The sequence below is a fragment of the Aplidium turbinatum genome, chromosome 1 (assembly GCF_918807975.1).
Source record: "Aplidium turbinatum chromosome 1, kaAplTurb1.1, whole genome shotgun sequence".
Classification (NCBI taxonomy): domain Eukaryota; kingdom Metazoa; phylum Chordata; class Ascidiacea; order Aplousobranchia; family Polyclinidae; genus Aplidium; species Aplidium turbinatum.
The window spans coordinates 32,858,423-32,883,280 of record NC_137472.1 but is presented as its reverse complement, the minus strand read 5'-3'; the positions used below and the strand labels follow the sequence as shown (position 1 = coordinate 32,883,280).

General features: G+C 36.1%; 1 protein-coding gene across 1 annotated transcript in view; it reads right to left on the bottom strand.

Annotated features, from left to right (window-relative positions):
* LOC145770283 (uncharacterized) overlaps positions 1 to 18,764 on the bottom strand; it is a 30,524-nt gene extending 11,760 nt beyond the window's left edge. The window contains exons 1-15 of the mRNA XM_082581884.1: positions 18,631 to 18,764; positions 18,074 to 18,316; positions 15,599 to 15,761; positions 12,810 to 12,897; positions 7,421 to 7,652; positions 7,044 to 7,213; positions 6,554 to 6,740; positions 6,020 to 6,149; positions 5,534 to 5,707; positions 5,020 to 5,224; positions 3,057 to 3,215; positions 2,721 to 2,836; positions 2,220 to 2,402; positions 1,465 to 1,697; positions 565 to 745 (exon numbers count right to left, since the gene is read on the bottom strand). Coding sequence (XP_082438010.1) covers positions 565 to 745; positions 1,465 to 1,697; positions 2,220 to 2,402; positions 2,721 to 2,836; positions 3,057 to 3,215; positions 5,020 to 5,224; positions 5,534 to 5,707; positions 6,020 to 6,149; positions 6,554 to 6,740; positions 7,044 to 7,213; positions 7,421 to 7,652; positions 12,810 to 12,897; positions 15,599 to 15,761; positions 18,074 to 18,316; positions 18,631 to 18,704 — 2,538 coding nt within the window. The 5' untranslated portion in view covers positions 18,705 to 18,764. The remainder of the gene's footprint in view (positions 1 to 564; positions 746 to 1,464; positions 1,698 to 2,219; positions 2,403 to 2,720; positions 2,837 to 3,056; positions 3,216 to 5,019; positions 5,225 to 5,533; positions 5,708 to 6,019; positions 6,150 to 6,553; positions 6,741 to 7,043; positions 7,214 to 7,420; positions 7,653 to 12,809; positions 12,898 to 15,598; positions 15,762 to 18,073; positions 18,317 to 18,630) is intronic.
* Positions 18,765 to 24,858: the final 6,094 nt, after the last annotated feature.

The window sequence follows — 24,858 nt, the reverse complement described above, 5'->3', positions numbered from 1 at the left end:
AAGGTATGGTAGCCTATGGTAGAAAATAGTTGAATGAATTTAAATTTTGCTGCATTTTTGAGTTGTTAGTGATAACACGTCGCATAAGTGACAAACAATACGAGATCTCGCTGGTTTATTTTTTAAATAATTTTGTTATAAAAGGCGAAAATCCATAAAGTAATAACAAGCTTAAGCCGCTACCTAGACATATTTTGCACTTTGGCTAATGAGAAAATGTAGGAGGATGCGATTATGAGAATTAAGGAAAACATCAAAAACGTTGAATCAGGAGAACATATAATCTAAGGCGAGACACATCTCAGCCAATAAATCAGGTCATTTTTATATTGATTTCACATCTTTAAACGCCAAATCAATCTCAGCAGAAACTTATTTTCTGGCTAGGTTATAGTTTACACTTTAAAAAAGCACTAAACCATTACAAAATATATAATACTAAGAAATTCAGACTTAATGGAACAAACACAATTTCTCAAGTCACAATCAATGAGTTCTTTGTGTGAAAACGCATTTTGACTTTACGGTCTTACCATGAAAACACTCGTATTTCCATCTTATTACCTGAATCGAAGAGCTGCATATGTCAAACATACACGAGGTAATGTAAGGCCCTGGATTAACAGTGGTATGGCAATCCCCGAATCTGCTTTTTTCCAGAAGCAGCAGACAAGCTCCTTTTGCCCTTGCAGCAGTGACATTATCTCTGGAACATGGATGATGTAGAGTGCTTACCGCAGAACAGCTGTAGTAAAATGTCGATTGGATGTTAGCAATTTGTTTACCAATGGTTCTAAAACAAAAATACAGCCAGCCATGAACCAAATCTATCTTATTTTAACCTAAAATTGCTTTTTTTATTAAAGCTTTACAGCGTATGAAACTTTGCAACTTGTGGTATTTACTTACCAACTGCATGTACTTAGGCTATCCATTAGTTAACAGGTATTTTAAAGCTTGTGCTAATTATGTCTTATGCTTCAAACAGCACAAAGCAAACGCTGTCAAAAATCAAACATCACAGCTTCTTAAAACAATGAAAGTGTATAATCTTCAAATGTTAGCAAAGTTATAGCCAGTGCAAAAGGCCAACTCTTTATATAATAATTGTTTTTGTGGTATGGTCAAAGATCTACAGTAGACAAAAAAGCCAAAGAAGCCAACTTTTGTGTCCACGGTCAAACATGTGATTCAGTGTCTTGACAAAGACATGACCGCGTGCTATTGAAAAGTAACAAACTAATGACCATTTGAGCATCAAGTGGAAGCTCTCACCACTCGGCTACACAGCAGACTTGAATTAATAGCTATTATCCATACAATTAAACAACAGAATTTTACATAAGCTCACAATTTAACAATTTTGCAACGCAATTTTGGCAAATCATAACGATTGATGCTTTTAAAAACGTCAACAAAGTGATATTATCAACGTGTAACGATCACCAAATGTTTCAGTATTACCTAAAATTAATATTTCCATCTTTGATAGCCCAGCTCTGGCCAAACTCTACATCAGTGGTAATCGCTCTTCCCCGAGGGGACAAGTTATCATTACCAGCATCGCCATCAAAATTTCCGCACAGGCCTAAAGTTCTGTCTTGGTACTTTCCTGATATTGTGAGGTAAAGTCTGTGTGGAGTAGCCCATCGAATTTCAAGGTTGTTTCCCATTCGCAGCATCAAATAGAGTCCAACCTTAAATATCAAAGAGCAGTAGACTTTATTGAAAGCTTAACTTAATCGACATAATCATTCAAAATGATACACAATGAAAATAGCCATGAAAATACCATTAGCGTTGCCAGTTAAGCGGTAAAGTCTGTCCTTATTTTAACATGAAGTTGGAGTCATAAGAGTCTGAAGATTTTGGCGTGTCAGGAACCAGGGTCAGAATTGCTCTTTAAAAAATTGTGGATTTAAGCCATTTATTTCCGACTCTGGAGCAATTTTCAATCCGACTCTGCAGCTCTGGATTCAACAACTCCATTGCTCTTAAAAGCGTAATTTAATTTCAAAACTCACGCCATGTAAGGTATAAAATAGTTATATTGAATGATATACATAATCTGACTGTAGTCTATAACTTATTTGAAATGAACAATGTGATAAATACTGCTCGACAAAAAAGCTGCATCAGCAAGTTATTTGATTTGAATCAGCTGCATAAAAACAAGACGAGAAGCCCAATCAAAGAAAGCCGCGTGGACTGGAGTATACCTGAGCTATAGACAGGTTTCCAGTTGATGAAAAGAACGGAAGAGCTACTGGAGCACCGTTGAGCAGAACAGTATGGTCTCTTCCAAGATCCACAACGGCGGATAAACTTGGATATGCAAGGATCACTGTGAGTTTGCGAACGCAACTTAATCGTCCGCCACAACCAACGTTGTATTGGATTATCTGTTGATTGAAAGACATTGTCCATATCTCAGTTTAAGATTACATTTATAAAAATTGCATGTTAGTCTGCCAGTGAAGCAAAACTGATGTAGAAATTAATAGTTTTAGGTATTGTATTTCACAGGAAGCAAGATAAGAAAAAAATACAACTATTTTAACTATAGGGATTTCCACAGCCGTCCACAGTAGATTACTTGACATATAAAATATCCAACTGTTACAAAATCAGAAAACCGAAACTCTAGCATGTTTTGATAAAATCTGCTGTTAAAAAACAAATTTTATTCCACGTGAAGTAAATTGCAGTTTTGCTGTCACCTTAAAATCGCTCCCTACGTTATCTTTGGACAAGATATAGCTGCAATCGCCCTGGAAGTTAAACCTCCTTTCATCATATGTTGTATAATGTGGATCACCGTAGCTGGAGCAGATTCCTGTCGAAAACAAAGTTTTATACTGCACGATTTGGCTTCGTACAATTCTTTTAGGTTAGCCTATACAGAAAAAGTTAAAACTGCTTGGCTAATCATATTAGATGCAGGAAAATCAAGGAACGTAAGTAGGCTAATCCCTGGCTGATTGTGTTAAAATATTGTGTAGGCTATCAACTTAAGACAGTTTTCAACCGAATATAAATGCTAGTAGTGATAGTACCTGGGCATGCTTGTAACGTACAACGTTTCCTCAAAATTGATTTCCCATGGCAGGTTTTTTGATTTTGCGGTATTCCGGTACATTTTCTACGTTTCTGCTTCCAACCATTTCCGCAAGACTTACTACAAGACGTCCATGGTGACCAGGGTAACATTCGGCCTAAGGATTGAAAGACAGGTCAAGAGCAGGTAACTCACGTTATTATTTGTTGTTTGTCACATGAGTTTATAAAAATTCTTCTTCCGAACAATGTGTATTTCAGTTTAAATCTTGCAACAAAACGGTCAACTTTAATAGTTGATTCATAGAGTTGTCCTTTGCAAAACCACTGTAACCATCTCTAAATGCGGATAATATAAAATGAAAAAAACGTATTGACGACAATTTAGAGAAAATATGTCTGGTTCAATTCTTGAATACTATTTAAAACAAAAAAGATCGTTGGAGCTGAATGGCTTGTATAGCAAACAAAAACTTAAACGCTTTAAGTTCTAGGCCTACTGTACAAAAATTACAAAAATGTTCTTTATTTTTTTACAATTATAAAGTTTTATTTTTAGTGAAAACTTCGGCAAAGTCTAAGAAACCTTTGGTGTGAACTTTTTCTATTTTTGGTTTCCACAACTTTTAAGACTTGTTGTGTATACCAAAGTTATATTTGACTTGTTGCCCAATTTGTATTGTTTTTTTCACACCGTTAATGATGACAGTCTTTTGGTGGTCCAAGCTTTACAAATTCTTCTTCTGAAAGTGTCACCCACAAAACAAACCAACAAACGTTTTAGTTGCAAATTTGTCTATTTTGTAAATCTTTTAAAAAGATATATTTTTGCAGTGAGCAATGATGGAGGCTATCTACATTGTTGCACCCGCACCAATCAAAGAATAGTGTTAATTTTTCAACATAGCGTTTTGTGTTGTTACTCAATATTGGAATGTTTATGCTGGAAACTAATTAGACTGTTTTCACCTTCCAAAACCGATTCAACAAAATAAGAAAAAAAGTGCAAGTATAGGAGCAAGCATGTGCTATTGAAGAGAAAACGTCTGCTATCAATGCTTGAGTAAGCACCCACCATGCAGCTACGTAGCTTAAAATGCTCCAACAGTCAAAATATCATGCAAGTTCAGCTGAATTTATAGAAAGCTGAGATATAGTTTGTATTGTTTGAGCTTTTCGTTAATCACTAATATTTCTCTCGAGGACAGACTTAATTTCAAGTGAGCAATTGAAGACTGTAATATGAAAATAAACAAAACGTCAAATAAATCAGGTTTTACACGCGTTTTTCAAAAGATAAATTCTTGCTGTGTCAACCCTAATGAGATTGCTTTGATGAACAACCAACCACAAAAATAAATACAACTTTTGGTATGTTTGAAGCTTCGTTATTGTAGTGCATTAAGACAACACTTCCTCGTTTTACATTGTTTAAACATTTGATGGAGTTTAAATAACGTTAACTGGTAACCGTTCCTGGGCATTGGTTTTCTGTCAGCGCGGATGTGTTCAAATATTTTACACTGAAGTTTGAACGCCAGGTGTGAGATCATTAAATTGACAACAATGGCCTGTTGGGAGAGAATGCAGTTCAGAACTGGTTTCAAAAGCCTGCCGATTGGTCGTTATTGTGGCTTTGCTTGTTATAATGCAACTATTGTTTAAGCTTCGTTGGTGGCAGGACAAACTTGCCTAAGCTTTGTTTACGCAAAATTGTCAAATCTGTCCACTAACGTCTTCCTTAACGAGATACATTTAATATAATATCCGGTTAATTATGCGACTATATCTTTTTGAATGCTTACAAAGGAAAATGCTTTTGTGGTTTATAGGCTATGCCTATTGCCTACACATCGGGTAATATTGCATCTATGGAATAAATATATGCGCCGCCCTACGTTGCTGGAACCAAAGTTACGGCTGTTTTCAATGAGTGATTTCCCATAAAAAACACAGTTGTACCTTTCAGCATTAGTTTGGCTGCAGCCCGCATAGGGCTATCATTGTTCGGGCCTGATACCAAACAACTGTAGGTCCCAATATCTTCTTTGGTTACTCTTCGCACTACAAGCTTGTACTTCTTTTTGACAATTCTCTTTCCTTCGAACTCTATCGGTTGACCGTCCTTGAACCATGTAACGTTGGTTTCTGACGTGTGATCAATTATCTGAAAAATATGAAATAAAGTATTTTCATTCAGGTTTTCAGATTGATGGGATTGTAAATTAATTCATTTTTTAAATGCATTGTCTAATTTCTAACGCATTTTTTGCTTGTGCAGTGAATGGATCTCATGTGAACAAAGGTTTGAATGCTTTGCATCCAAGGTCCCTGCATAAAAGAGGCACTTGTAGGCCTACTTGTGCGAATTTACATATCCTATTAACACTTTTTTCAAGTGCAAAAGCATGGTCATCTACAACAATAATTTGCATTCACAAGTGTGTTATGCAGTAAGCTGCATTCATATCATCACCTGGCAGGGAAACACTGCATTGTTCCCGCGCTTTACGCAGCGATCCTGAGGTTGCTTTTTGAATGCAAGGCTGTTTGGAGCTGGAAGCTTCACAAGAAGCTTCACAGAGCGCACTGCTCTTCCTTCACTGTTGATGGCGATGCATCGGTACTCTCCAGCGTGAGATATATTGACCTGAGGCATCGACAAAAGACATAATGAAATGCTGCATCAAACTGCTGTAACATGCAAAAAATTCAATAAGCCTACTTAACTTCAATGTTGCTTCAAATTTATATGAATTTTAAAGAATACTTCGGCAAAATTAATTAACACGTGTAAACAGTAGACTACCTGCACTACCAATTACACGAGGGCATTCAATACAGGTTATTTTGGTGCAAATGCGGAAACAAAAGAGTATTTCTCGCTCTGCTACTCTGATTTTTGGTTGTTTTCATGTAACTAGGAAACTTTGTTTTTACAAGTGAATGTTTAATCATTTACATTTGTGATCTTTAGTCGCAAGACACCAGGAGTGACTGTGAAAAACCGCACGTTCGATCCTTTCTTCACCCATGCCGCTCGAGGTGTTGGGATTCCTGTAATTTTGCAGTCCACCGATGCCACAGGGCTCCTAATTCATCATAATTAAGGTTTATTTCAGCTTACAAAGAATTTGCAAAATTACGCTTGACCCGACTTTACTGGGTTGCTTAGATATTTTTCTGGAAACGCCTATTTTTGCAGAAGAAAAGCTTGTGTTAGATCAACATCTGGAAACGTAAAACTACAGGTGAAGAATGATTTTTGAAAAAAAACTTTTGTTTGCCACCCACGAAACAATACGATTAAGACTATTTGTTTTCGCTTGGTCTCTAATGATATGGAATTTGCACAAATGAAATGCGTGAAAGAGTATCCGATTTCTCACACTTGTACACAAACTCAGCTTAAGTCGAGTAAGGCTTCTGAATTAAAAGTACACAAACTACAAGGCTTTGCAATTTTCTAAGAAGTTCAAGTATAAACCCTGCTTACCCGAGCGTGACTGTGACGGTGGTGGGTAATGACGTAATGGTAGGTACTGAGTTGACGCGAATACGAGCAGAAGCATTTGCTGTCCAGTCATCAATTTGACGAGAGGCTTGACAAACGTATGAGCCAGCATAGTTGAAAGTGACATTTGTAAGGTGAATACGAGATTTTCGTCTTCCGGGCTGGTAATCTAATTCACATCATAATTGTGCATGATTCGTGATTACTTTTATTTGTCACAAAGAAAAACATTAAAACCCTAGGTCTGTTGCAGGAAGTTTGCTTCAGGTCTTCTCATATAATGCCATCAATCAAACCTGTAGAGCTAGCATTGTTTTTCTTGCCTGAATACTTGACCTTCATACGTCACTTATTGATGATCATAATGAGGTTGAACAAATGAGAAAGCCATACGTTAATATTTTCACGAAAGGCGACTTCGCGTAACAATAAAAAATTGCTAATAAATCTATAACGACAACATTTTCCAAACCTATTCTTGCTTTCACTCCATTCGGGATTTTCCAAGAAATTTTCGGTAAAGGATTGCCTGTGACCCCACACATCAAAGTGACAGATTGGCCGATCAACACGGTTTGATTTCGAGGTTTGCTCGTGAAGCTTGCCACGGCAAAGCATTTCCATTTCCCCGTGACACAGGTGCTGGAAATAGAATGAAATGCCGATGTTCACGAAAGCGTGACAAAGCAGACGTTTTGATGATTACAACTTTCACCAATTACTAAATCAAAGTAAACACACTCCTGTTTTTGGTTAATCCAATGTAATCCGGAGTGACGAAAAGCGAACTTTCGAATACGAGAGCTCTTCAAAAGCACAAAATGTCAACATTAATAAAAATAAACTCACCAAATCTCATTATTGATTGTCACATTTGCACCCGCTGAGTACCGCTTTGCGCCGATCAAACATGGGCAACTTTGCGGTGAAATACATCTTCCGCCATGGTAGACCTGACCAGGAGGACAATGGCAACCTCGGAGACATGTGGAGCTGCAGCTGTGCAGAGAAAATAGCTCGCTTTCACACGTTCGTTCGCAGCTTGGCCCGCAGTCCATGAACACTCTCCCTCCCGAGCATTCTGTCAATGGTTACTTTGTGAGAGATGATTTCTCAACACCGTGATATTAAATATCTTCGGCAGACAAATGTGCATATCGAATGATGGTTGGCCTGCTAAAGTGTCTTCTCGTTTAGCAAATCAATCATGAAGATAAAGATAATCTTTGGCGTTTTCTCATGAACAAATGGATAGACAATTTTTTTGAAACGATCTTTCCGGTAGCTACAATATTCAGCTGTGCACACCATGCCATATCTGTTTGCTTTATAAGTGGACACGTTTTATTGTTTGTTGATATCGAGTTTGAGGTATCTTTCAACAGGTTATGCGAAAAAAAAAAAAACAGGTTATGCTAAAAACTCAATGTCACTTTAAACTTGACAGAGCGTTTTAAATTCTTCTAATCTCATTCATTCAATTCAGTTAAGTTCATTTATTAATTAATTGAAACTATTTGAACTTTCAAAATTAAAAACAATACAACACAAATTTTTAAATGTCTTCTGTGGTTTGAAACAACCACCAAACACATTACGAAAGCTACCGCTGTGACTTGTTCAATTTGCTGCATTTTTACTTTGATATTGTTATTGTATTAAATTGCCAACTTCATCGGCCACTCTCAGCAGAACTCAGCATAGTCAAGACAAACGTTGACACCCATACATAATTTTAAAAGATAAACTCTTGGCCCCGGAGCCTCACCGAAAAAAACACAATTAGTAATTTGTGTTATTCCTTGGGTGTCGATTGAAAAGCTAAACATTTGGTCAGTTTTTCCGGCACTGAACGAAAAAAGGGAAATAACTGAAGAATATTTTCACTTGAATCGAAGTTTTAGAAGAGGTAAAAAATGAGATAGTAAAGTTAGAACATTGAAACACACCAAATAGCAAAAGATTTGAGATCTTTCATTAAAACAAACCATGACATTTAAAGATGTAGAGGAAGTTTAATCATCGCGTACATAACCATCGCTGCAAAGGATTAATGAAAATTTTAAACCAGGTCACAAATGTTAAAATTTAATTTAAATGTCTTCTTTCATGTAATCCCAAATATATAGAACAACAGACTTACGCAGCAAAAACCTTTCTCTTTTCATTTTGTGTTTGTAGGCATTACAGTGTTAACAATAGGCTACCACTTCACCTCTTTGCATTCTGCCTTGATGATTTATAGCAGGAACAATGTTCAGAAGTCAAAGTATACCGTTTTTTTGTTTCACTTTTCAACGTCCTTGGCCTTGTATCACTAACATATTTATACTTTTCGAAACGTCATTCATTCTTAGCACCCTACCAATAATAAATCGTTTTAGCGCTTATAAGTGTAACGTAAACAACACCAAAGTTACATAAATAATCTTTTTATTGATGGTACAAGTCTGCGAACCATTTTGTTCTCGTGCTTTGTTTATACTCAAGTAAGAAAATCTATATTTTAGTCTTCGCTTTATATCAATAGGTTGATTAATCTTGATAAATTTATAATATTTCTTTTAACAAACAAGGTTTTTTTAAGGTGTTTTGGGGGACCGAAACGGTCCCCCAAATTTCTCCAGCGGTTTCCCAAAATATGGACTTGCAACTACAGTAGAAAAGTAATGGTTGTTTCTCGCTATGTCTTTTCGATAATACGAATATAGCCTACGATCAATAGTTCACGTCTGGAAAAAAGAATAAGTGAAGGTACAGCTAACAGCTGAATCAAAGAGTTATTCACAAAAGAAGTGCACCTTCGATACTCGTCAATGTTTATTTCTGATTTATGGCGCATAATGATCAGTTTTTACGTGTGGAAACCAGCGCTTCCACTTTTGTGGTAATTACCACAATTGTGGAATTTTCATCATGCTTGTGGTAAAAATGTGGTAATGAAAAATTTGTGGTAAAAATGTGGTAATATGGAAATTTTGTGAGGAAATGTTGCCAAAATGTGGAAATTATAAATTTTGAAAATTTGACATAAAATACTATCAATAAATAAGAGCATTTAAACTGTTGTCCTCCAAAATTGAACAGATACCGGTATGCAAAAAACTACTTATAATAACATGTGACTATAGTATGTTCCGCTGTTTTCGGTTTGATTTTGGAATGCGTCCTGACTTTTGACTTTGAAGGTAGGGTGACCATGTGATCATATTCATAGTCAAGATGTCTTTCAGATTCTAGCTGCGGTGTCAAGTACAGTACTTTGCAGTGGCGTAGCCAGGAGGGGGGTTTGGGGGTTACAACCCCACCTTTGGCATGCATGTGACGTCACGATATTGAGAATGATGCTTTCAGTCTCTATGTCTCTAAAACAAAGTTTGCCTAATTTTAAACGAAACTGCATTAAAGAGCGAGTTTTGCGAATACTAAACATTCAAATATCTCAGCCAGGAATTAGCAACAAGAAAACATAGAGACTTAGCTTTATTACCGAAAAATGCCCAAGAAACCATGATCTTATTCTTTTGCTATGCCACCAGACAGCACCATCTTACAGGATTATTTATACCCACATTTTTGTTGAAAATGCTCTCAGAATGCACCAAATTTAAAGTAATTTTTCAAAATTTTCTGGGGAGGCCCCCCAGACCCCTCGCCGCTGGGTGGCCTTTGGCGAAGAGGCCGGCGGGCGAAGCCCGGCGGCCGTCAAAAACCCCCTTTCAAAATTCCTGGCTAAGCTACTGGTACTTTGCTTTCTTATTTTGGACGTTCTGTTAATAAACTGAGTAGTTGTTTTAGGCCTTATTTTACACTATATAGTGTAAATATAACCAAATAATAGCGTTGCCGGATAAGGAATTCTGTCGTAATTTGAGAAAAGTTTAAAGCTGTTGAAAACAAAAACTTGCATTTTAGAAAATTTTTTAGTTCTGGGTAAAGATCAAAACCCTAACCTTATTCCTAAGTTTTACCTTAAACCCCTTACTAACTTTAATCCTAACTCTGACAACACCTGATAGTAACTATGGCAACAAGTGGGTAAAAATAGCCAGCACTGTGTTAATGTAAAAGTAAGTCGAAATACGATTAAGATCGGGTAAAAAATCACAGTAAAAAATGTGGTAATCTGAGGACAAATGTGGTAATACAAGTGGTAATCTAGCTTTGTAAAAGTGGAAGCACTGGTGGAAACATAACAAGCAGAAGCCAACAAGCACACTTTGTTTGATTGTGCAGCAAACTTGTTTGGCGGCCGTGTTGGGCAGGCTGTTTGGTCGCTGTCACAATCATTTAAGCTGTGCCTTGTCGAATAATTCATTTTATGTTGCGTTGATTGTATGTAGTTACGGCTATTTTTTGACTATTTTTTGGTATTTAAATGAAACACTTGCGGTCTCTTAAAACTAGGCTACTTAGCGGTCACCCAAACCAAACCTTAAAAAAAAACCTAAGCACAACTTGTGTTGCGCCTTGGCCTACCGTGGCATGGGCCTACTAAACAAGATCAACTGCGCTGCAGGTTACGCAGAACAGAAATGTCATTTTCATATTTAAGTAGCGTGGTCAGCGCGTGGTGCATTGAGATATTGTCGCTATAAACGACAAAACAGGTTAATGAATTGCATTTTCAAATTTGTAAAAAAGGAGCCAAAATGTACTGATGACGACAGATTGCGGTTAAATTAGTAAACAAATAGGCCTATAGCCTACTTGATTTGAATGGACTGTAAATATCGTTGATTAAGACTGTGTGGTTAGCGTTGCTCTGACTAGACTCGTTGGGCCGAAAAAACGTCTGTCCACCCCTCACTTTAGTAGACTGGCAATGTATGATCGGAAGTCTTATTAGCTGGCGTCGATGCTACACTAATGTGCTTAGTAATAAGCAAATGACCATGTGATGATTGTCGCCGTTTTATGAGACTCTGTGATTATGAATGTATTCTTTTACCACCTCATGTTGGCGGTGCCTCCCGAGTCCCGGATTACATCCAAAGGCCACAGATCAAGCCGTTTTTGTGTTGTCATCCAAGGCACGCAGACGTTTTGGTCCGTTTGGTGACCGCAAGATGATGCTGTGGTATATGCCTACCGATAAGTTGGTAATACGTCTCTCAACAATAGTTTGATTTATCTAACAAGTTTGCAGTATTTGCACGAAAAGGTTTGTAGAGATTGACCTCGTCAAAAAGTTTCAAATTTGTCATTGAATTAGTTGCGGCTTTTGTCCAATACCAATTCAATATGATTAAAAGAGACAGAAATAGCAATCTCGAAGTTTACGCAAATATTTTATTTATTTATCATCCGTTTCACACCTTGGAACATTTAAGCAAAGATTGAAAATTTGTTTTGAGTTTTAATGTAAAATACCATGACGAAAGACGATAATCCCGTTTTGGTTTCGAAATACAAATATAACCTACAACCAGCAATGTGGCAGCGCCAACCATGACTGCTGTGGAAGGGGAGAAACTCAAAAGTAAACTGGTATGGCTGACACAGTCTCCTGCCACTCCAAGTAGGCTTTGCAATGTTTAAGCAACTTACCTCTTTGGTGAAATTGTTTATGAAGTCACTTTTATATACCCTGAAGTTTTTGAAAACTGTAAAAATGTTTCAACTTTATACTGTGATATTTAGAATTGGTGCTGATTGATACGTATGCTAGTCAGTTTTATTTAATTCAATGTTAACTAGTGACATTAAACATTATGGTAGGCTACACCTACACCAATTTCACTGAGTTTGGGAGAACTACTAACTGCAGTTCAAAGAAAAATTTAGATAAACATGTGAAAAACTAACATTGTGAAAATCGTTTCTGGAGAGCAAATCTATCCCATGTTGAAGCTAAAATGGTGTGTCAATACAATTTACCTTCGTATTGCTGCCGTAGTTTAAAATAAACAATCACGAAAACATGTTTGTGCTGTAAATTAAGCTAATATATCAAAAAGTATTTCCAAACGTGAAAAATTTCCTTTTGCTACAGGCTACTCACTCAGGTGCAAACACACAATTATTTGACTACAGGAACATTTACCAAATCCAAAAATATTTCTTGCACTACTGTATAGCCAGTAGCGAATTTAGAGCTTCACTTAGTCAGATACCCTACTATAAAAAATTATTCGTTTGACGGCGTAAAGTAATGTCAGTACATCTGTTCCTTTTAAATTACGACATGCATATAGAAAGTATCACTACGTAGGCTATATATTATTGACTAATCTACCTTGAATCGATGCATTCGATATTGAAAAACATTGTTGTGGTAATCCCTTTCTACTCCCATCTGTAACAATCACTGACTTGAAAGTTACCTGAAACGCATAAAAAATGTAAGATGAACCATACGACTTTTAAAAAAAAAGTTGGACATATCAGAGAAGCAGTCATCGTAGATGATTAAGTTTTCTTTTGAAGTTTACTATTCCTAACAGAACAAGGAATAATAGGCTAAACGTTGCCGAGTGTTTATCTGCAAATTAAACCCAAACATCGCAAAGCACAATTTAGCTAACCACTGTCACCAAATGCCAACTGTTCTGTTATTGCGATAATATAGCACTTGGTAGGTTATGTATAAGCATTTACAGTAGATTACACTGGGGGTACTTTCGGACCGGGCCTGTGTTGATTTAAGGGGGCTGGAACTTGAATAAACTACATATTATGTTTCGGATATCGTTTACTCTTTTCTTAGGCAAATCGTCTTTTCCTCGTTGCCGTGACTGGTATTTTTATAGAAGCTGCCTTGACTTTCTTAAAAAAATCATCTTGGTTTCTTGTAGGCCTACACGTTTTAAACATTCCTTAAGGTAAGGGTAGCCTAATTATTACAGAAACAAAGAACGTGTTATGTTTTTCTCTTAAAAAAAAACGTTGAAGCTAAATGTAAAACTTCTAATCCTTACATCACATTTTTTCGCGTTCTGGTCAATCAAGAACAGCTTTTTGCATGTCAGACAACATGTCACTGCAAGCTTTTGTCTAAGGATATTTGACCCATGAAACAAGGGTTCAGTGATGTCAAGTTGTTAGTCATAATAATGTATGACGACGCGTGCATAATTATGATCGTATCGATGCTTTGTTCCAGGTTAATCTTGATTTCCGACGAATTAAGTCGACTTGCACGTCTTTATCATTATTCAGCACTTGTATTACAAAAGCCTACTAAACGCGCTTCAAAAAGTTTGGTGTTTTCATATGGTAGTCAATGGTTCAAACTTGCGCGGTTGATCTTATCATCCACTGATGACCAAAGGATTTTTTTCGTGGTTTGTTTATTTCCGTTATTTGCTAATAATTAGCAATGCAGATTCCAAAATTGAAACCTTGTATTACAAAACAAATTGGTGAGTTTAAATTAACATCGTATTGACACAAACCTCTTCAACACTGTGCAAACCAACTGCCAACTACGCATTGTCACAACATGCAAGACGCATTACCAGTGAACTACAGTGAGTAGCTCTGTGAGTAAAAATGTTTTTTTTTATGTATATATATACTGTACTTTAGAAACGTGCTCCGTGCAAAGACATTCACATCTTCGTAAACTGTACATTGTTTTTTGTTTCATTTCACAATCAAAGGTTTAATAGTTCAGTTCAACATCATAAAAACAAGATTTGTGCGGTTATTCTTCAAGTCTTTGCATGTGCTTAAAAAGAGTCATCAAGGCATAAACCAAAACTTTCAAATAAACCCATCTTCAGCAAAAGTTGACTTTTAAATTCTTTAACACTAGTTTTGTGGATATTTTTGTTTTTGTCGAGTCAATGCGTGTTTTTATAGAAACAAAAAAGGATATTGAGATTGTTTGATTGAGGTCTGTCGGGCTTAGTAAATATTCAAAGTTTGCTTGTAATAAATCAAGTTTGTGAGAATTGGGCCTTGGAGCCAAGGCCTATATCGTGTTCAATTTTGACAATGCCAAAGCAATAAAGACAAAAGTTGCCATACAATGGAATCTTCATTCATTACAAACGTGACAACAAAAGTTTTACTCTAAAAACATTTAACCATCTTGCTAACACTAATCAACCAAAATAACGAGCGGATAAAAAGAAAGCTAGCCTACATTGTGATCAACTCCAAGGCGCTTAAATCTTCGTCGTTGAGAAAATAATTTGGGCCCATTACCAAAGAGATTTGCGAGCCCCAAATCAAACCCCTTTTAAAAAAACATTATATCCAAAGAATGCGCATTATATCCAAAGAATGCGCGATGTTTCTTCAAGTTTCCGGGCCACTAAAATCATCCCGGGCCCGGGTCCAAACTACCCCCTGGACTCCCCTGTCAACGCTACTGCGCCTAATGATGCTTGGGGCAGCCTATCATTAGCCTATGCATCGAAAACCTACCTACAGCAATAACCTGTGATATTACGAAATAACCAAGCTATTTACGGCAAGCATGTTAACAGCACTTCATTGTTTCTGTTTATTTTTGTAATAAAAATTGGGGTAGATTTATGGTTTAAGGCGTAAGCTAAACCAACACTACCAGTAAAAAAACAACGGAAAGTGAGAGTTTTATCCATTTCAAACAAAATATTTTGCACTCGCGTGTACCGCGTATGTTCGAAACAACCTATTGTCTGCAAGAAGCGACCTTTATGGTGGTCTGATGAATTATGATCGTATTAGCTTTTGATTGTTGTCGATTGAGATGTTTCCGCTATAGACAGCATTGTTAATATGCTCTAGGGCACAAGCAGTCTCAATCAAGCCAGGAAAAGTTTAGAATACAATGTGTCCACTTTCTCACGTCATGATTGCCATCGGTGTACAGCTTGTTAGTAAATCTCATCCGACGTCTTGCTAGCAAAGTTTATTTGTACGAAAGAATGTATTTGCCACCTTCCGACCATTGTTTAAAACTGCGGTTATTTAGAGTGACAGTATGTGTTTAAAAGTCGCTGTGCAGAAACAGTAGAGTATTGTACAATGAATGGCTCATTCATAAAAGTAACAAAAGTGTACCTGTGACAATTACATCTCAGCAACACTTACCTGGACTGGCATTTTAGTTTTGTAGCGATGATGTAGCAACCTGTAAACACTGAAGTATGTGCTCGGAAAGCTTCTATTCCGGCCAATGTGAATGGAATTGGCGTGGCTGCAGTTCACCCAGTAATCTATTGTGTTTTGGTCGAAATCGATTTGCAGAGTTAATCTAAAGCGGAAACCGATTAGGCGATACATAATAAGCAATAAAGGAGATATAAAATTGACACCAAGAATGATAGATTAATTGCGAGGGATAAGTGTACTAAACCTCTTCCTTCATATAATTAGAGAATAGGCTTAAAGAATGAAGATTTATTTTGACTGATCAACTGGCATTTGTTTCCTGTTGAGATACATGGATCAAGCTCTTAGCTTGCAGTTTATTCTTCAGATTTCATAAAAAGATGTTTTTATCGACCAATTAAACTAATCGGTTTATCATCGGCCTGATTCTTGTTATCATCTCAAGCATTCTGTAGCTTAAGTCAACAAACCCATTGGCAAAGAAATGTGGTAGAGGCCCAAATATAGCCGACTAAGAAATGACGTGCATCTGTTTACTTGTGTCATATTTTTTACTTTTATTTTTTTCATAACAAAATTTCATAAAAAAAACTACAGAGCATCTGTCATAAACTCATAATCGAATAAAAACTACAAAAATATAATGAAAGAAACTATTTTCTGTTTGGGGCTTTAACTCTATCAGAGGAACAAGTAGTTAACTTGTACCATTTTATCAAAAATATTTTGATTACCAGAACTCTCTGACAAGACAAATGATGCGAAGGCCAACAAAAAAGCACTGATAGATTAATTCACTGATGAAAAAGAAACATAATCTTTCCAAAACATATGACCTAATCAGGATAGATGAAAACTTTAGACTCAGAAGAATAACTTAAAATTTGGTTGAGAACATGACAGAAATTCACGTTGATTTTACATTGCGAAACACATTGACCTCAAAGTTTAGAATCTAAATTCTAGACCCTTGTAGTCGAAAGATCCACTGCAGATGTTGTGATGCAATTATATCTCGTAAAGTTGTGTGCTTGTATTAATCACTTGGACATTTGTTGCATTATTTTATCGTTGAGGAAGTTATTAAAATTTTATACTTCAAACAAAATTAATGAAAGTTTACTTTTTCAAACAAAAGCATTGTGAGAAGATAGTAGGCCCTACATGACAATAAAGATATTTCCATTTTGTTTGGAAAGCAAAATGTTTTTTATTTGATGAATAAAACTATGATTTGTAACATTACGTCATTGCACAAATCATGTGCCTGTACTACATTTGCATGGTCGTTAAATTTACAACTTCACATTATCAAAGCCATAAAGTGCTATTACTTTATAGAAGTGAGTCATTTACTATAAAACAAAAGCGCATTCACGAGCCAATACGTTTTTACGTACAACGTTTGCAGTAGCCTCCTGCAACGCTGTTATGCTCTTGCTTTGCTTTGTCAAATAAATAATGACGGAAATTTTTTTTAAAAAATTATGAAAAAAGAGAACTAAGTTTCACTTCATATCTGTGCAAAACACCGTTTCCTGCCGTCAATGGCACTTTATGTAGTAGTCTAGTTAAAACTTCGACAAAGTTGATCCGATTTTGAGAATATATGTTTATACCAAATGATGAACACAAATTTTTATACAATCTTTTTGATAAATGCAATTTCTAAGCTTTTCTTTCACACTTCTCAATTTATCAACCAACCTGGTGGTCCCTTCAAGAAAGCAACAAAAAAAAGATAGTTGGTTGCCGATCGCATTAGAAAATACGAATTTTGTTACATTGATTCAATGCTTAACTACAAAGATTTCAAAGATGTTTTGTTCAATACACTATCCCATTTCCACGACGTTTGTAATTGAAACATTAGCTCAAACAAAATCGAATATTATTTGAAATGTATGTGGAACAGGTGGTCTCAAATCAACCGAATGCGCTGGAACAGCTAGACCTGTTCTTAGGAGGTGCGAAGTTTCGAAGTCATTATAGGGTCAGTTGCAAATTGTCTTAAAAAGTTGTAACTTGTTTATCAGAACTATTAAAACACATTCTGTGTTGTAGGTAATTGTTTCTTTTCCACCTTTCAACAGTAGCCTACAATGGGATCGCGAAAACCGGTTGCTGATCCCAGAGTGGCGACATCAGGGAAAAAGAAAGTAATGATAGTTGCAAATGCTAATCAGGTGATAACAACTGCAATTGACGTTTAAGACGCAATTCACGTATAAATTTCAAATTGAAATGCTAGCAGTAAAGCATCTATTTGAAGAAGGTATACACAAGCAAAAATAGTGTTTTGAAACTAAACATAAGTTTGATAATAAATGAACTAGTCCTTTTACGTTTGATACAACCAATAGCTGAAATTTTTTGTTACAAAACAACCAACCGATGTAGGAAACGTAGTTTCAATTATGAATCAAATCATGCAAGTGAACGACTGCAACATACTTATGCCATTGGCCGGTATAAAATCCAGGGTAGTCCAACGGAACTAAAAACTTTTTCTTTGACCGAAGGGCAACATTGCGATATTCAAGACGAAGGCTAAATTGATTTCTTTCAATTCTGCAAAACAATCCGAACCAGGAGGATGACAAGTCTTCCCTTGTTGATCTTCTTCGATTTGATCGACTACCAACCTCTTTAATAAATTCCTTGCCTCCATTTAGTGATCTACCAGTCACCAGATAACTGCAAAAGAACATCAATTGTATGCCACAGATTATAGGAAAGTTGGAAGTATCTTTTATAAATTGTATTGATTAATATTTCAGATGCATTGAAATTCATGCAGAACGCAAACCGTGATACAAATTTATGGATGTTTATCAAATTAAAAAAAAGAAAATCGAAATTACGAAGTCAAACAAAAATGGCTTGGAATTACCAAAGCTACAAAAACTGCTCCTGTTTAAAGTGGTCGTGTTTTGGTTGAAAAACGTTATTACAATGTAAAAGGAAGCAATTTTGTTGGCTGGAAAGTAAGTCGTTTATGTGTTTCTTACCCATTTCCAGATGTATTTTCAACGCGAAATTCCATCTCGAACCCAATATGTTTCCCAGAGATCATTTTTTTCATCTCGACAGTTCGATTTCTCTGCAACCTTTGATATCTCAAAATCCGTTTGGGAAGTAGCGAGTGCAACGGAAGCCCGTGTCGGAGTAACCTCCTGGAGTGGGCTGCTCCTGAGTGGTATCTTCCAGATCTAGTTTGCTCATGAAATCTGGATGAAATCAGCCACAAAAGATTGAAGCCATCGGGAACCGGTCGAGAAGTTGAAGTTGGATTTCGTGATGTCACAATGGGCACCAGGTTCGGTTCCTTATTTTGATTTCTTGATGCTCGAAAGGTTTTCACACGACTCGGAGAGACGTACACCACTCTTCCGCTACCGGAATTATATCCTACAAACAATCTGAGATCAGCAAATAGCGTCACAGAGAATATCCAAAAAAAAGATTTGTAATTAAACGCAAATTTGAAGCAAAAATATTTAACCAAAAACAGTCAAATTGTCTCCAAACTTATGGAAAGTGCTACAACCTAATATAGCGTACTGATTCACAATTTCTTTTTCTCAATCACTATCAGACTTGTAATTTTTTATCGATAAAGAAAATGCAATCAGCTAAACATTTGTAAACATTCGTTTATTTGAACTAGAGAAGATAAATGTTTCAGTGTTGTTGCCTCACAATAAAATCAAAACTCTTCGACTTTCTTTAAAAGATGATATTCATGCAGTTTCAGTGAAGAAAGGACAGCGAATGTGATCATTGATCAAGCAAATGACTATTACATAACAGTTTACTACACCACACAGTATATGCAAAAAAAATTGTCGTCTTTTGATTACATCAAATCTTGGTGGGCAGTGGAAGACAAGCATTGCGTCACAAATTTATGTACACAAAAACACTGCGATGTGCCTTTTCTAACATTAAACTTACGTGATATTGATCCTTGTACGAGAGTTAGACAGACACTGCATATCACAATTGACAAGTATTTCATTTTTGTCTTCGTTTTTGTATGTCAGACTTTCGAAAAGTAAACTAAATTCACTCAAAACCCCGTGCTCACTAAAGCAGTTTTCATTACAACCTATAGGTTTTCTAAGTTAAAACATTTTTTTATGAAAACATTTACTAGCATAAGCTGAAAAAGATTTTTTTAATAACCTACTCCCTTTCGAAAATAGCTATTCATCTCCAGCAAAGCTCAGTATCATCATAGTGGTGATGGTACCACAAAATTGCTTTTGTCAATGTTCCAAAACTCCTAGATCAGGGTTACTCAACTAATCTTAACAAAGGTCCAGTTTGAAAGATTGAATATTTGTAGCGTTTCGGTAAATAAGTTATTTCCCACGCAACTACGAAAGTTAAATTATCTTTACCAAACCACTATTTTAGGTAAAACGTAACTCGAATTGGATTTCTGAGAAAGTGTCTGGGAGTCGAAGCCCCCCAGCAACTAGGATAATCACAGTAAAAGTTGATTCCTCCCGGTAGAAATCTGTAGAAACACTGAAACGTGGTAATGAGGTTATTCTTCCAAAAGCTCAAAGTCCACCATCAACACCCAGAAGGTCCAGATTCGGACCGCGGTCCGCCAGTTGAGTAGCCCTGTCCTAGATATTTAAATCATAAATATAAAAGTTTCTCAAGTGACGTGTAGAAAGCATGTTAACCAGTGATTTATTGGCAAAGTTTAACCTAACATGCTTTATACAAGCAAGGTCTACATTCAATAACCCACGCAGAACGTAGGTAGGACTTAGGGGGGGGGGGCTTGGAATATTGCTTTAGATAAGACAAAGTTAGCACTAGCATATCAACCCGTTGTTCTTAAATACGTCATAAGGCTGCATCTTACGTCGTACGCAACTACATATTATCGTTTTCAACCACAAGGATGAAAGAGAATTTAAATTTTTCTTGTATAAAGTTTCATCCATAAGTTCCTTCCTCTCAAAGAGGTTGTTTTTTTTTTGATTAATCTTTCTGTTTCAGTTAGTTGACACCATCGATAGTTGAAAACTACCCCAGAGTAAAATTTCTCTGCATGAGTAAATAGTTGTGCTAAAATTTAAGAACGTCTCCAGTTATTATTCAAATACAGTATAATCAAATCAGTTCATCGGTTAACATCATCGAGCCTGTGCGTTTTCAGCACCAAGATTTCATTAGAATTTAATAAACCACCTCTTTAATTTGGTGATGACAGTTTTAAAGTAGACAAACCTTGGCTGGATATCGTTTTCTGTCGTCAGAAACTCCCAAATTAAACAGTTTTTTTTCATAAGCGATTGCTTTAGTTTTCTCGAAATGTGCTCGATTCTCAACCCACCTGCGAGAACTCCATTGTTGTAAGTAAAACCGTGCTCTGATGTGGGGAGTTTGTGGCAACAATAACCACTTCCTTTCCAAAGAAGAGTTATGCACCTGTGCCACAAAAATCATTCAAAAAATTCTAAACCTAAAATTCTAAAACCGGATGACTGCGAGAGTCAAAAGCTCGTTACCGATGGTTTCATTATTTGCTGAGATAATTACGACATGCCTGTTCAAGAATAACTATCTCTATTGTTCTTCTGTACTTGGTTTCTGTCTTCAATGTTTTTAACTTCTGCTTAGTTATCAGTCGTCATCCTTTCGAAGCCTTTGTCTTTGCCGCAAGGTTAACATAATTTACTACTCCTTCGCTGACAAGCGCAAAGACAATTGAAAATGTACAAGACCACCATGCGAGCGAGAGTATAGTGAAAAAAAATCAAGATTCGACGTTCCGGCAAATAATTGTAGGTTGGCGTTTGATCCATTTCTCACAACTACACCATAAAACTATGTCGAAAAATGATCTAAAATCATTAAACTCTCGGCTTGAGAGAACACTTTTCAAACGAAATTAAGTAGTGAATTAATCTTCTACAATCTACATCATTCTACTTGCCTTTCAAACTTCTCACTGCTGCACAACATTATCCCTCTTGTAACGCCTATTTATTTGAGATTAGCAGTGAAAATATGCACCATCTTTAGTTACATTTTTATGACTTGTTTTACGGTTAAGGGATTGTCTCTCTTTAACTTAGTATGTGTTATAAGCATTAAAGTTAATCTTGAAATATTATAAAACTGCAGAGTGACTGCAATATTTTGCCAAGCAAAGGTGAAGTATTCGGTTGAATGAGCGCAGTAATTTTGCTATCACAAGTCGTACTCCTTCATTGCAAATCGTCGTAATCTGGTAAAAACGTTCTTCTTCATTGAACGTCACTGAAAACCCAGCTGGACGGCAACTGTCACCTGAAACCAATTGTATTTGCATAATTTTCGCTCAATCAATGCTTGTAGCTGTTTCGCTTTATGTTTCATCATTGTGGTGTTGACTTTCAACTGAAATTAAGTCATCAAAAACTGAATTCAACTTCAATTGTTTGCTTGGCAAGGTTAAATGATAGGCCTACAGCCTCTTAGAGACTTAGAACACACCTCGCTCCTCATAACTTTCAAAGATGAGACTTTTAAAATGCTCGTTTTTGGATCTGATTTAACAGACGCGGGACTTGGACGATTCCTTCGCTTCGGGCAAACTGCAGCCAGGTTTGTTTATTGATTTAGATGGGGATCAAGCTGATAGTCGCATTAACTTAGCCATTGAACTTCACTTGAGGAAGTGATGTCATTGTTTGACGAAGGCTTTTTGTCGTTGTCTACATTTTTGCGAATCCGACAAACATTCAACTCTACGTCATCAAAAATATTTTTAAACACAAATAAATATAAGCTATGTTTGAACTCTACGCAAAAGTAGCTTGTACTATACTCGTGAAGCGCCTTCTTTCAAATAATATAGGCTAAAGCTCTGAAATCTCACAACCTCATTCCTGCTGCAATGCAGTATGACATTCTGAATGAAATGAGTAACTCTTTGCCTTGCCACCAAGCCAAGTTTCAGACAAAAATGTATAATTGTATCAATCATACTTATTCATGACATTGATACTTAAAGCCGTGTTTCTTTGCAAACAAATGACAAATACGCTTTTCATTAATCTGTAAGAATGTTTTCTCGCGTGACTATTGAAGACACTGTTTCTTGACGGTTTCCTGGGCCAAAATGAAGTGTTATTGGTTGAAGGTCTTTGCAGCTCTCAAATGTTTTGACGTTAAATAAGTCGCAGAAGGGCGTAATTCGTCAAGCGGTGAAATTGTATCAATGGTATGTCACAGCAGGAAGCTTTAATGGTGATAGATTTGCTGTTTATTTGAAAAAGTTACAAATAGTATTCTTTTCAGCAAGAAAAGTATTAGAAACAATGCAGACTTACCGGTGTGACTTTAGCCCACGTGACCGTTTCATATTGTTAACGCACATAACAGCATTATGTTCTATTCTATATGGATGATTGCTATATGTTTGCACTGATTATGTTTGGAAACGTTGGCTTGCTTTCACCTTAACTTGCATAAAATTTACTCATGTTTGTTTTTATTAATCAATTAGTGAAATCTTTCTGTAAACCCAATCGGCCTAACTTTTAGACATACAACGCGGTTGCGTTATGGTTCTGATAATAATCTATTGCTGGTTGTCTCCAGAAGTTAAAAACTGCAGCAGCATGAGAAAGTCGTTTCCGATAAAACAAAATAGGCTGACTAAAAATGTTATTTATTGTAGGAGCTGCTTACGAAATTCCCTCAACCTGCCACAAATCTACTTCATATTTTGCACATGAAACTAATCAATGGAGCAGGGTATTTCTTTGCAAGAGCAAATAGTATTCTACAAATCTGTGGCCTACTGATAGTGTTAAATGATAGAACATGATAGCGTTAATTCAATGTTTAAGCCTAATCCTAGTATTAGCCTAATGCTGTAATTACACACCTACACTACTGCACTAGCAATTAGGCTAATACTAATCTAATATTTTAACTGCGGTATTAATGCTGCAAATAGCCTACAAAGTAGACTACACACTACACAGGTATTATTGCAGAATTATTATGTAAACTATGCTGTATTATTGAGGTTAAGAATAATTAATTAGATCAATCAATCGAGAAATATAAGTAATTTGCTTTACCAAGACTTCACTTCCATGTCAACTACAGGTATTTTTACGAAAACAACACCTGGCTGTGTTCTATTTAGACCTAAAGTTAGACTTTATTTAGATTTTACAGTTACACTGCTATTTATATACCGGTTGCTTTAAGTTTTTTTTTTCTTGTTATAGTTTATCAAAGCTCACACTGTCGTTATTTTTTTTTTTCCGGTTTCCAGTTATCTTGCACTAATTACTCTCAAAGATGGTTGTGTCTGCTTCAATTGATAAACACAGCGACGCTAATGACTGTTAAACTTGATGTAAAAGGCGTAAAAATCGTTTGATATTTTTTACTAATTTTAAAAGAAGATTAAAACTTTTTTTAAATTTAATTCTCTTCAAGGTACCAACTGCACACGATAATACAAGGTAGTGCTTCAATGAAGCCTTTGATATGGGCTAACTAAAGACAAAGGTAGACCAGTTTGATTCACAGCACACAAGTATGAAATATGTGATTTGATAACTAATGGACATTAATAGGTAAACCTGAGTGATGTTAATTCATCGATTTTGTAAATATTTCACCTTGAGCGTAAAAACTCTCAAAGTTGAATAAACACGAGCTGACACTTCATGCGTCTAGTTAACAATTTTGATCAGACTTAACGAGTTTTGGGTATTTTTGAAAAAAAATCTCATCTTGCTTTTATGTGTCTCAGCGGAAGTTAACGTTATACAGAGGCAGTGCGGGTAGTAGCCTACAAACTATTAAGATAATCCGCATTCTTTTTCAACAGATATCTTTAGTAAACTAACGCAGCATTAACATTTGATAGTGGAATTAATGAAAAAATATTTAGACTTCTTGGTATCCGGTGTTTTCTTCAAACAACCTTAAACCATTAACCTTAATCAAGATTCAACGTCGTACAATCATATTCTAACATTGTAAACTGTTTCACAGCGGACGATAGTAACCCACTTTAAGTTAAATTTTTTTCCACAATGCGAAGTTGTAATGTAAGACGGTTTGAAATAAATCTCAAAATAACAAAATGCGTATGTGGAAGGTCACCACAGTCAAAAGCATAACAATGGATCTGCGTTTCTTTTGTGATTAAAGTACTTTCTAATTAAATTAAATATAAGCTTCACAATACTATCTGCAGC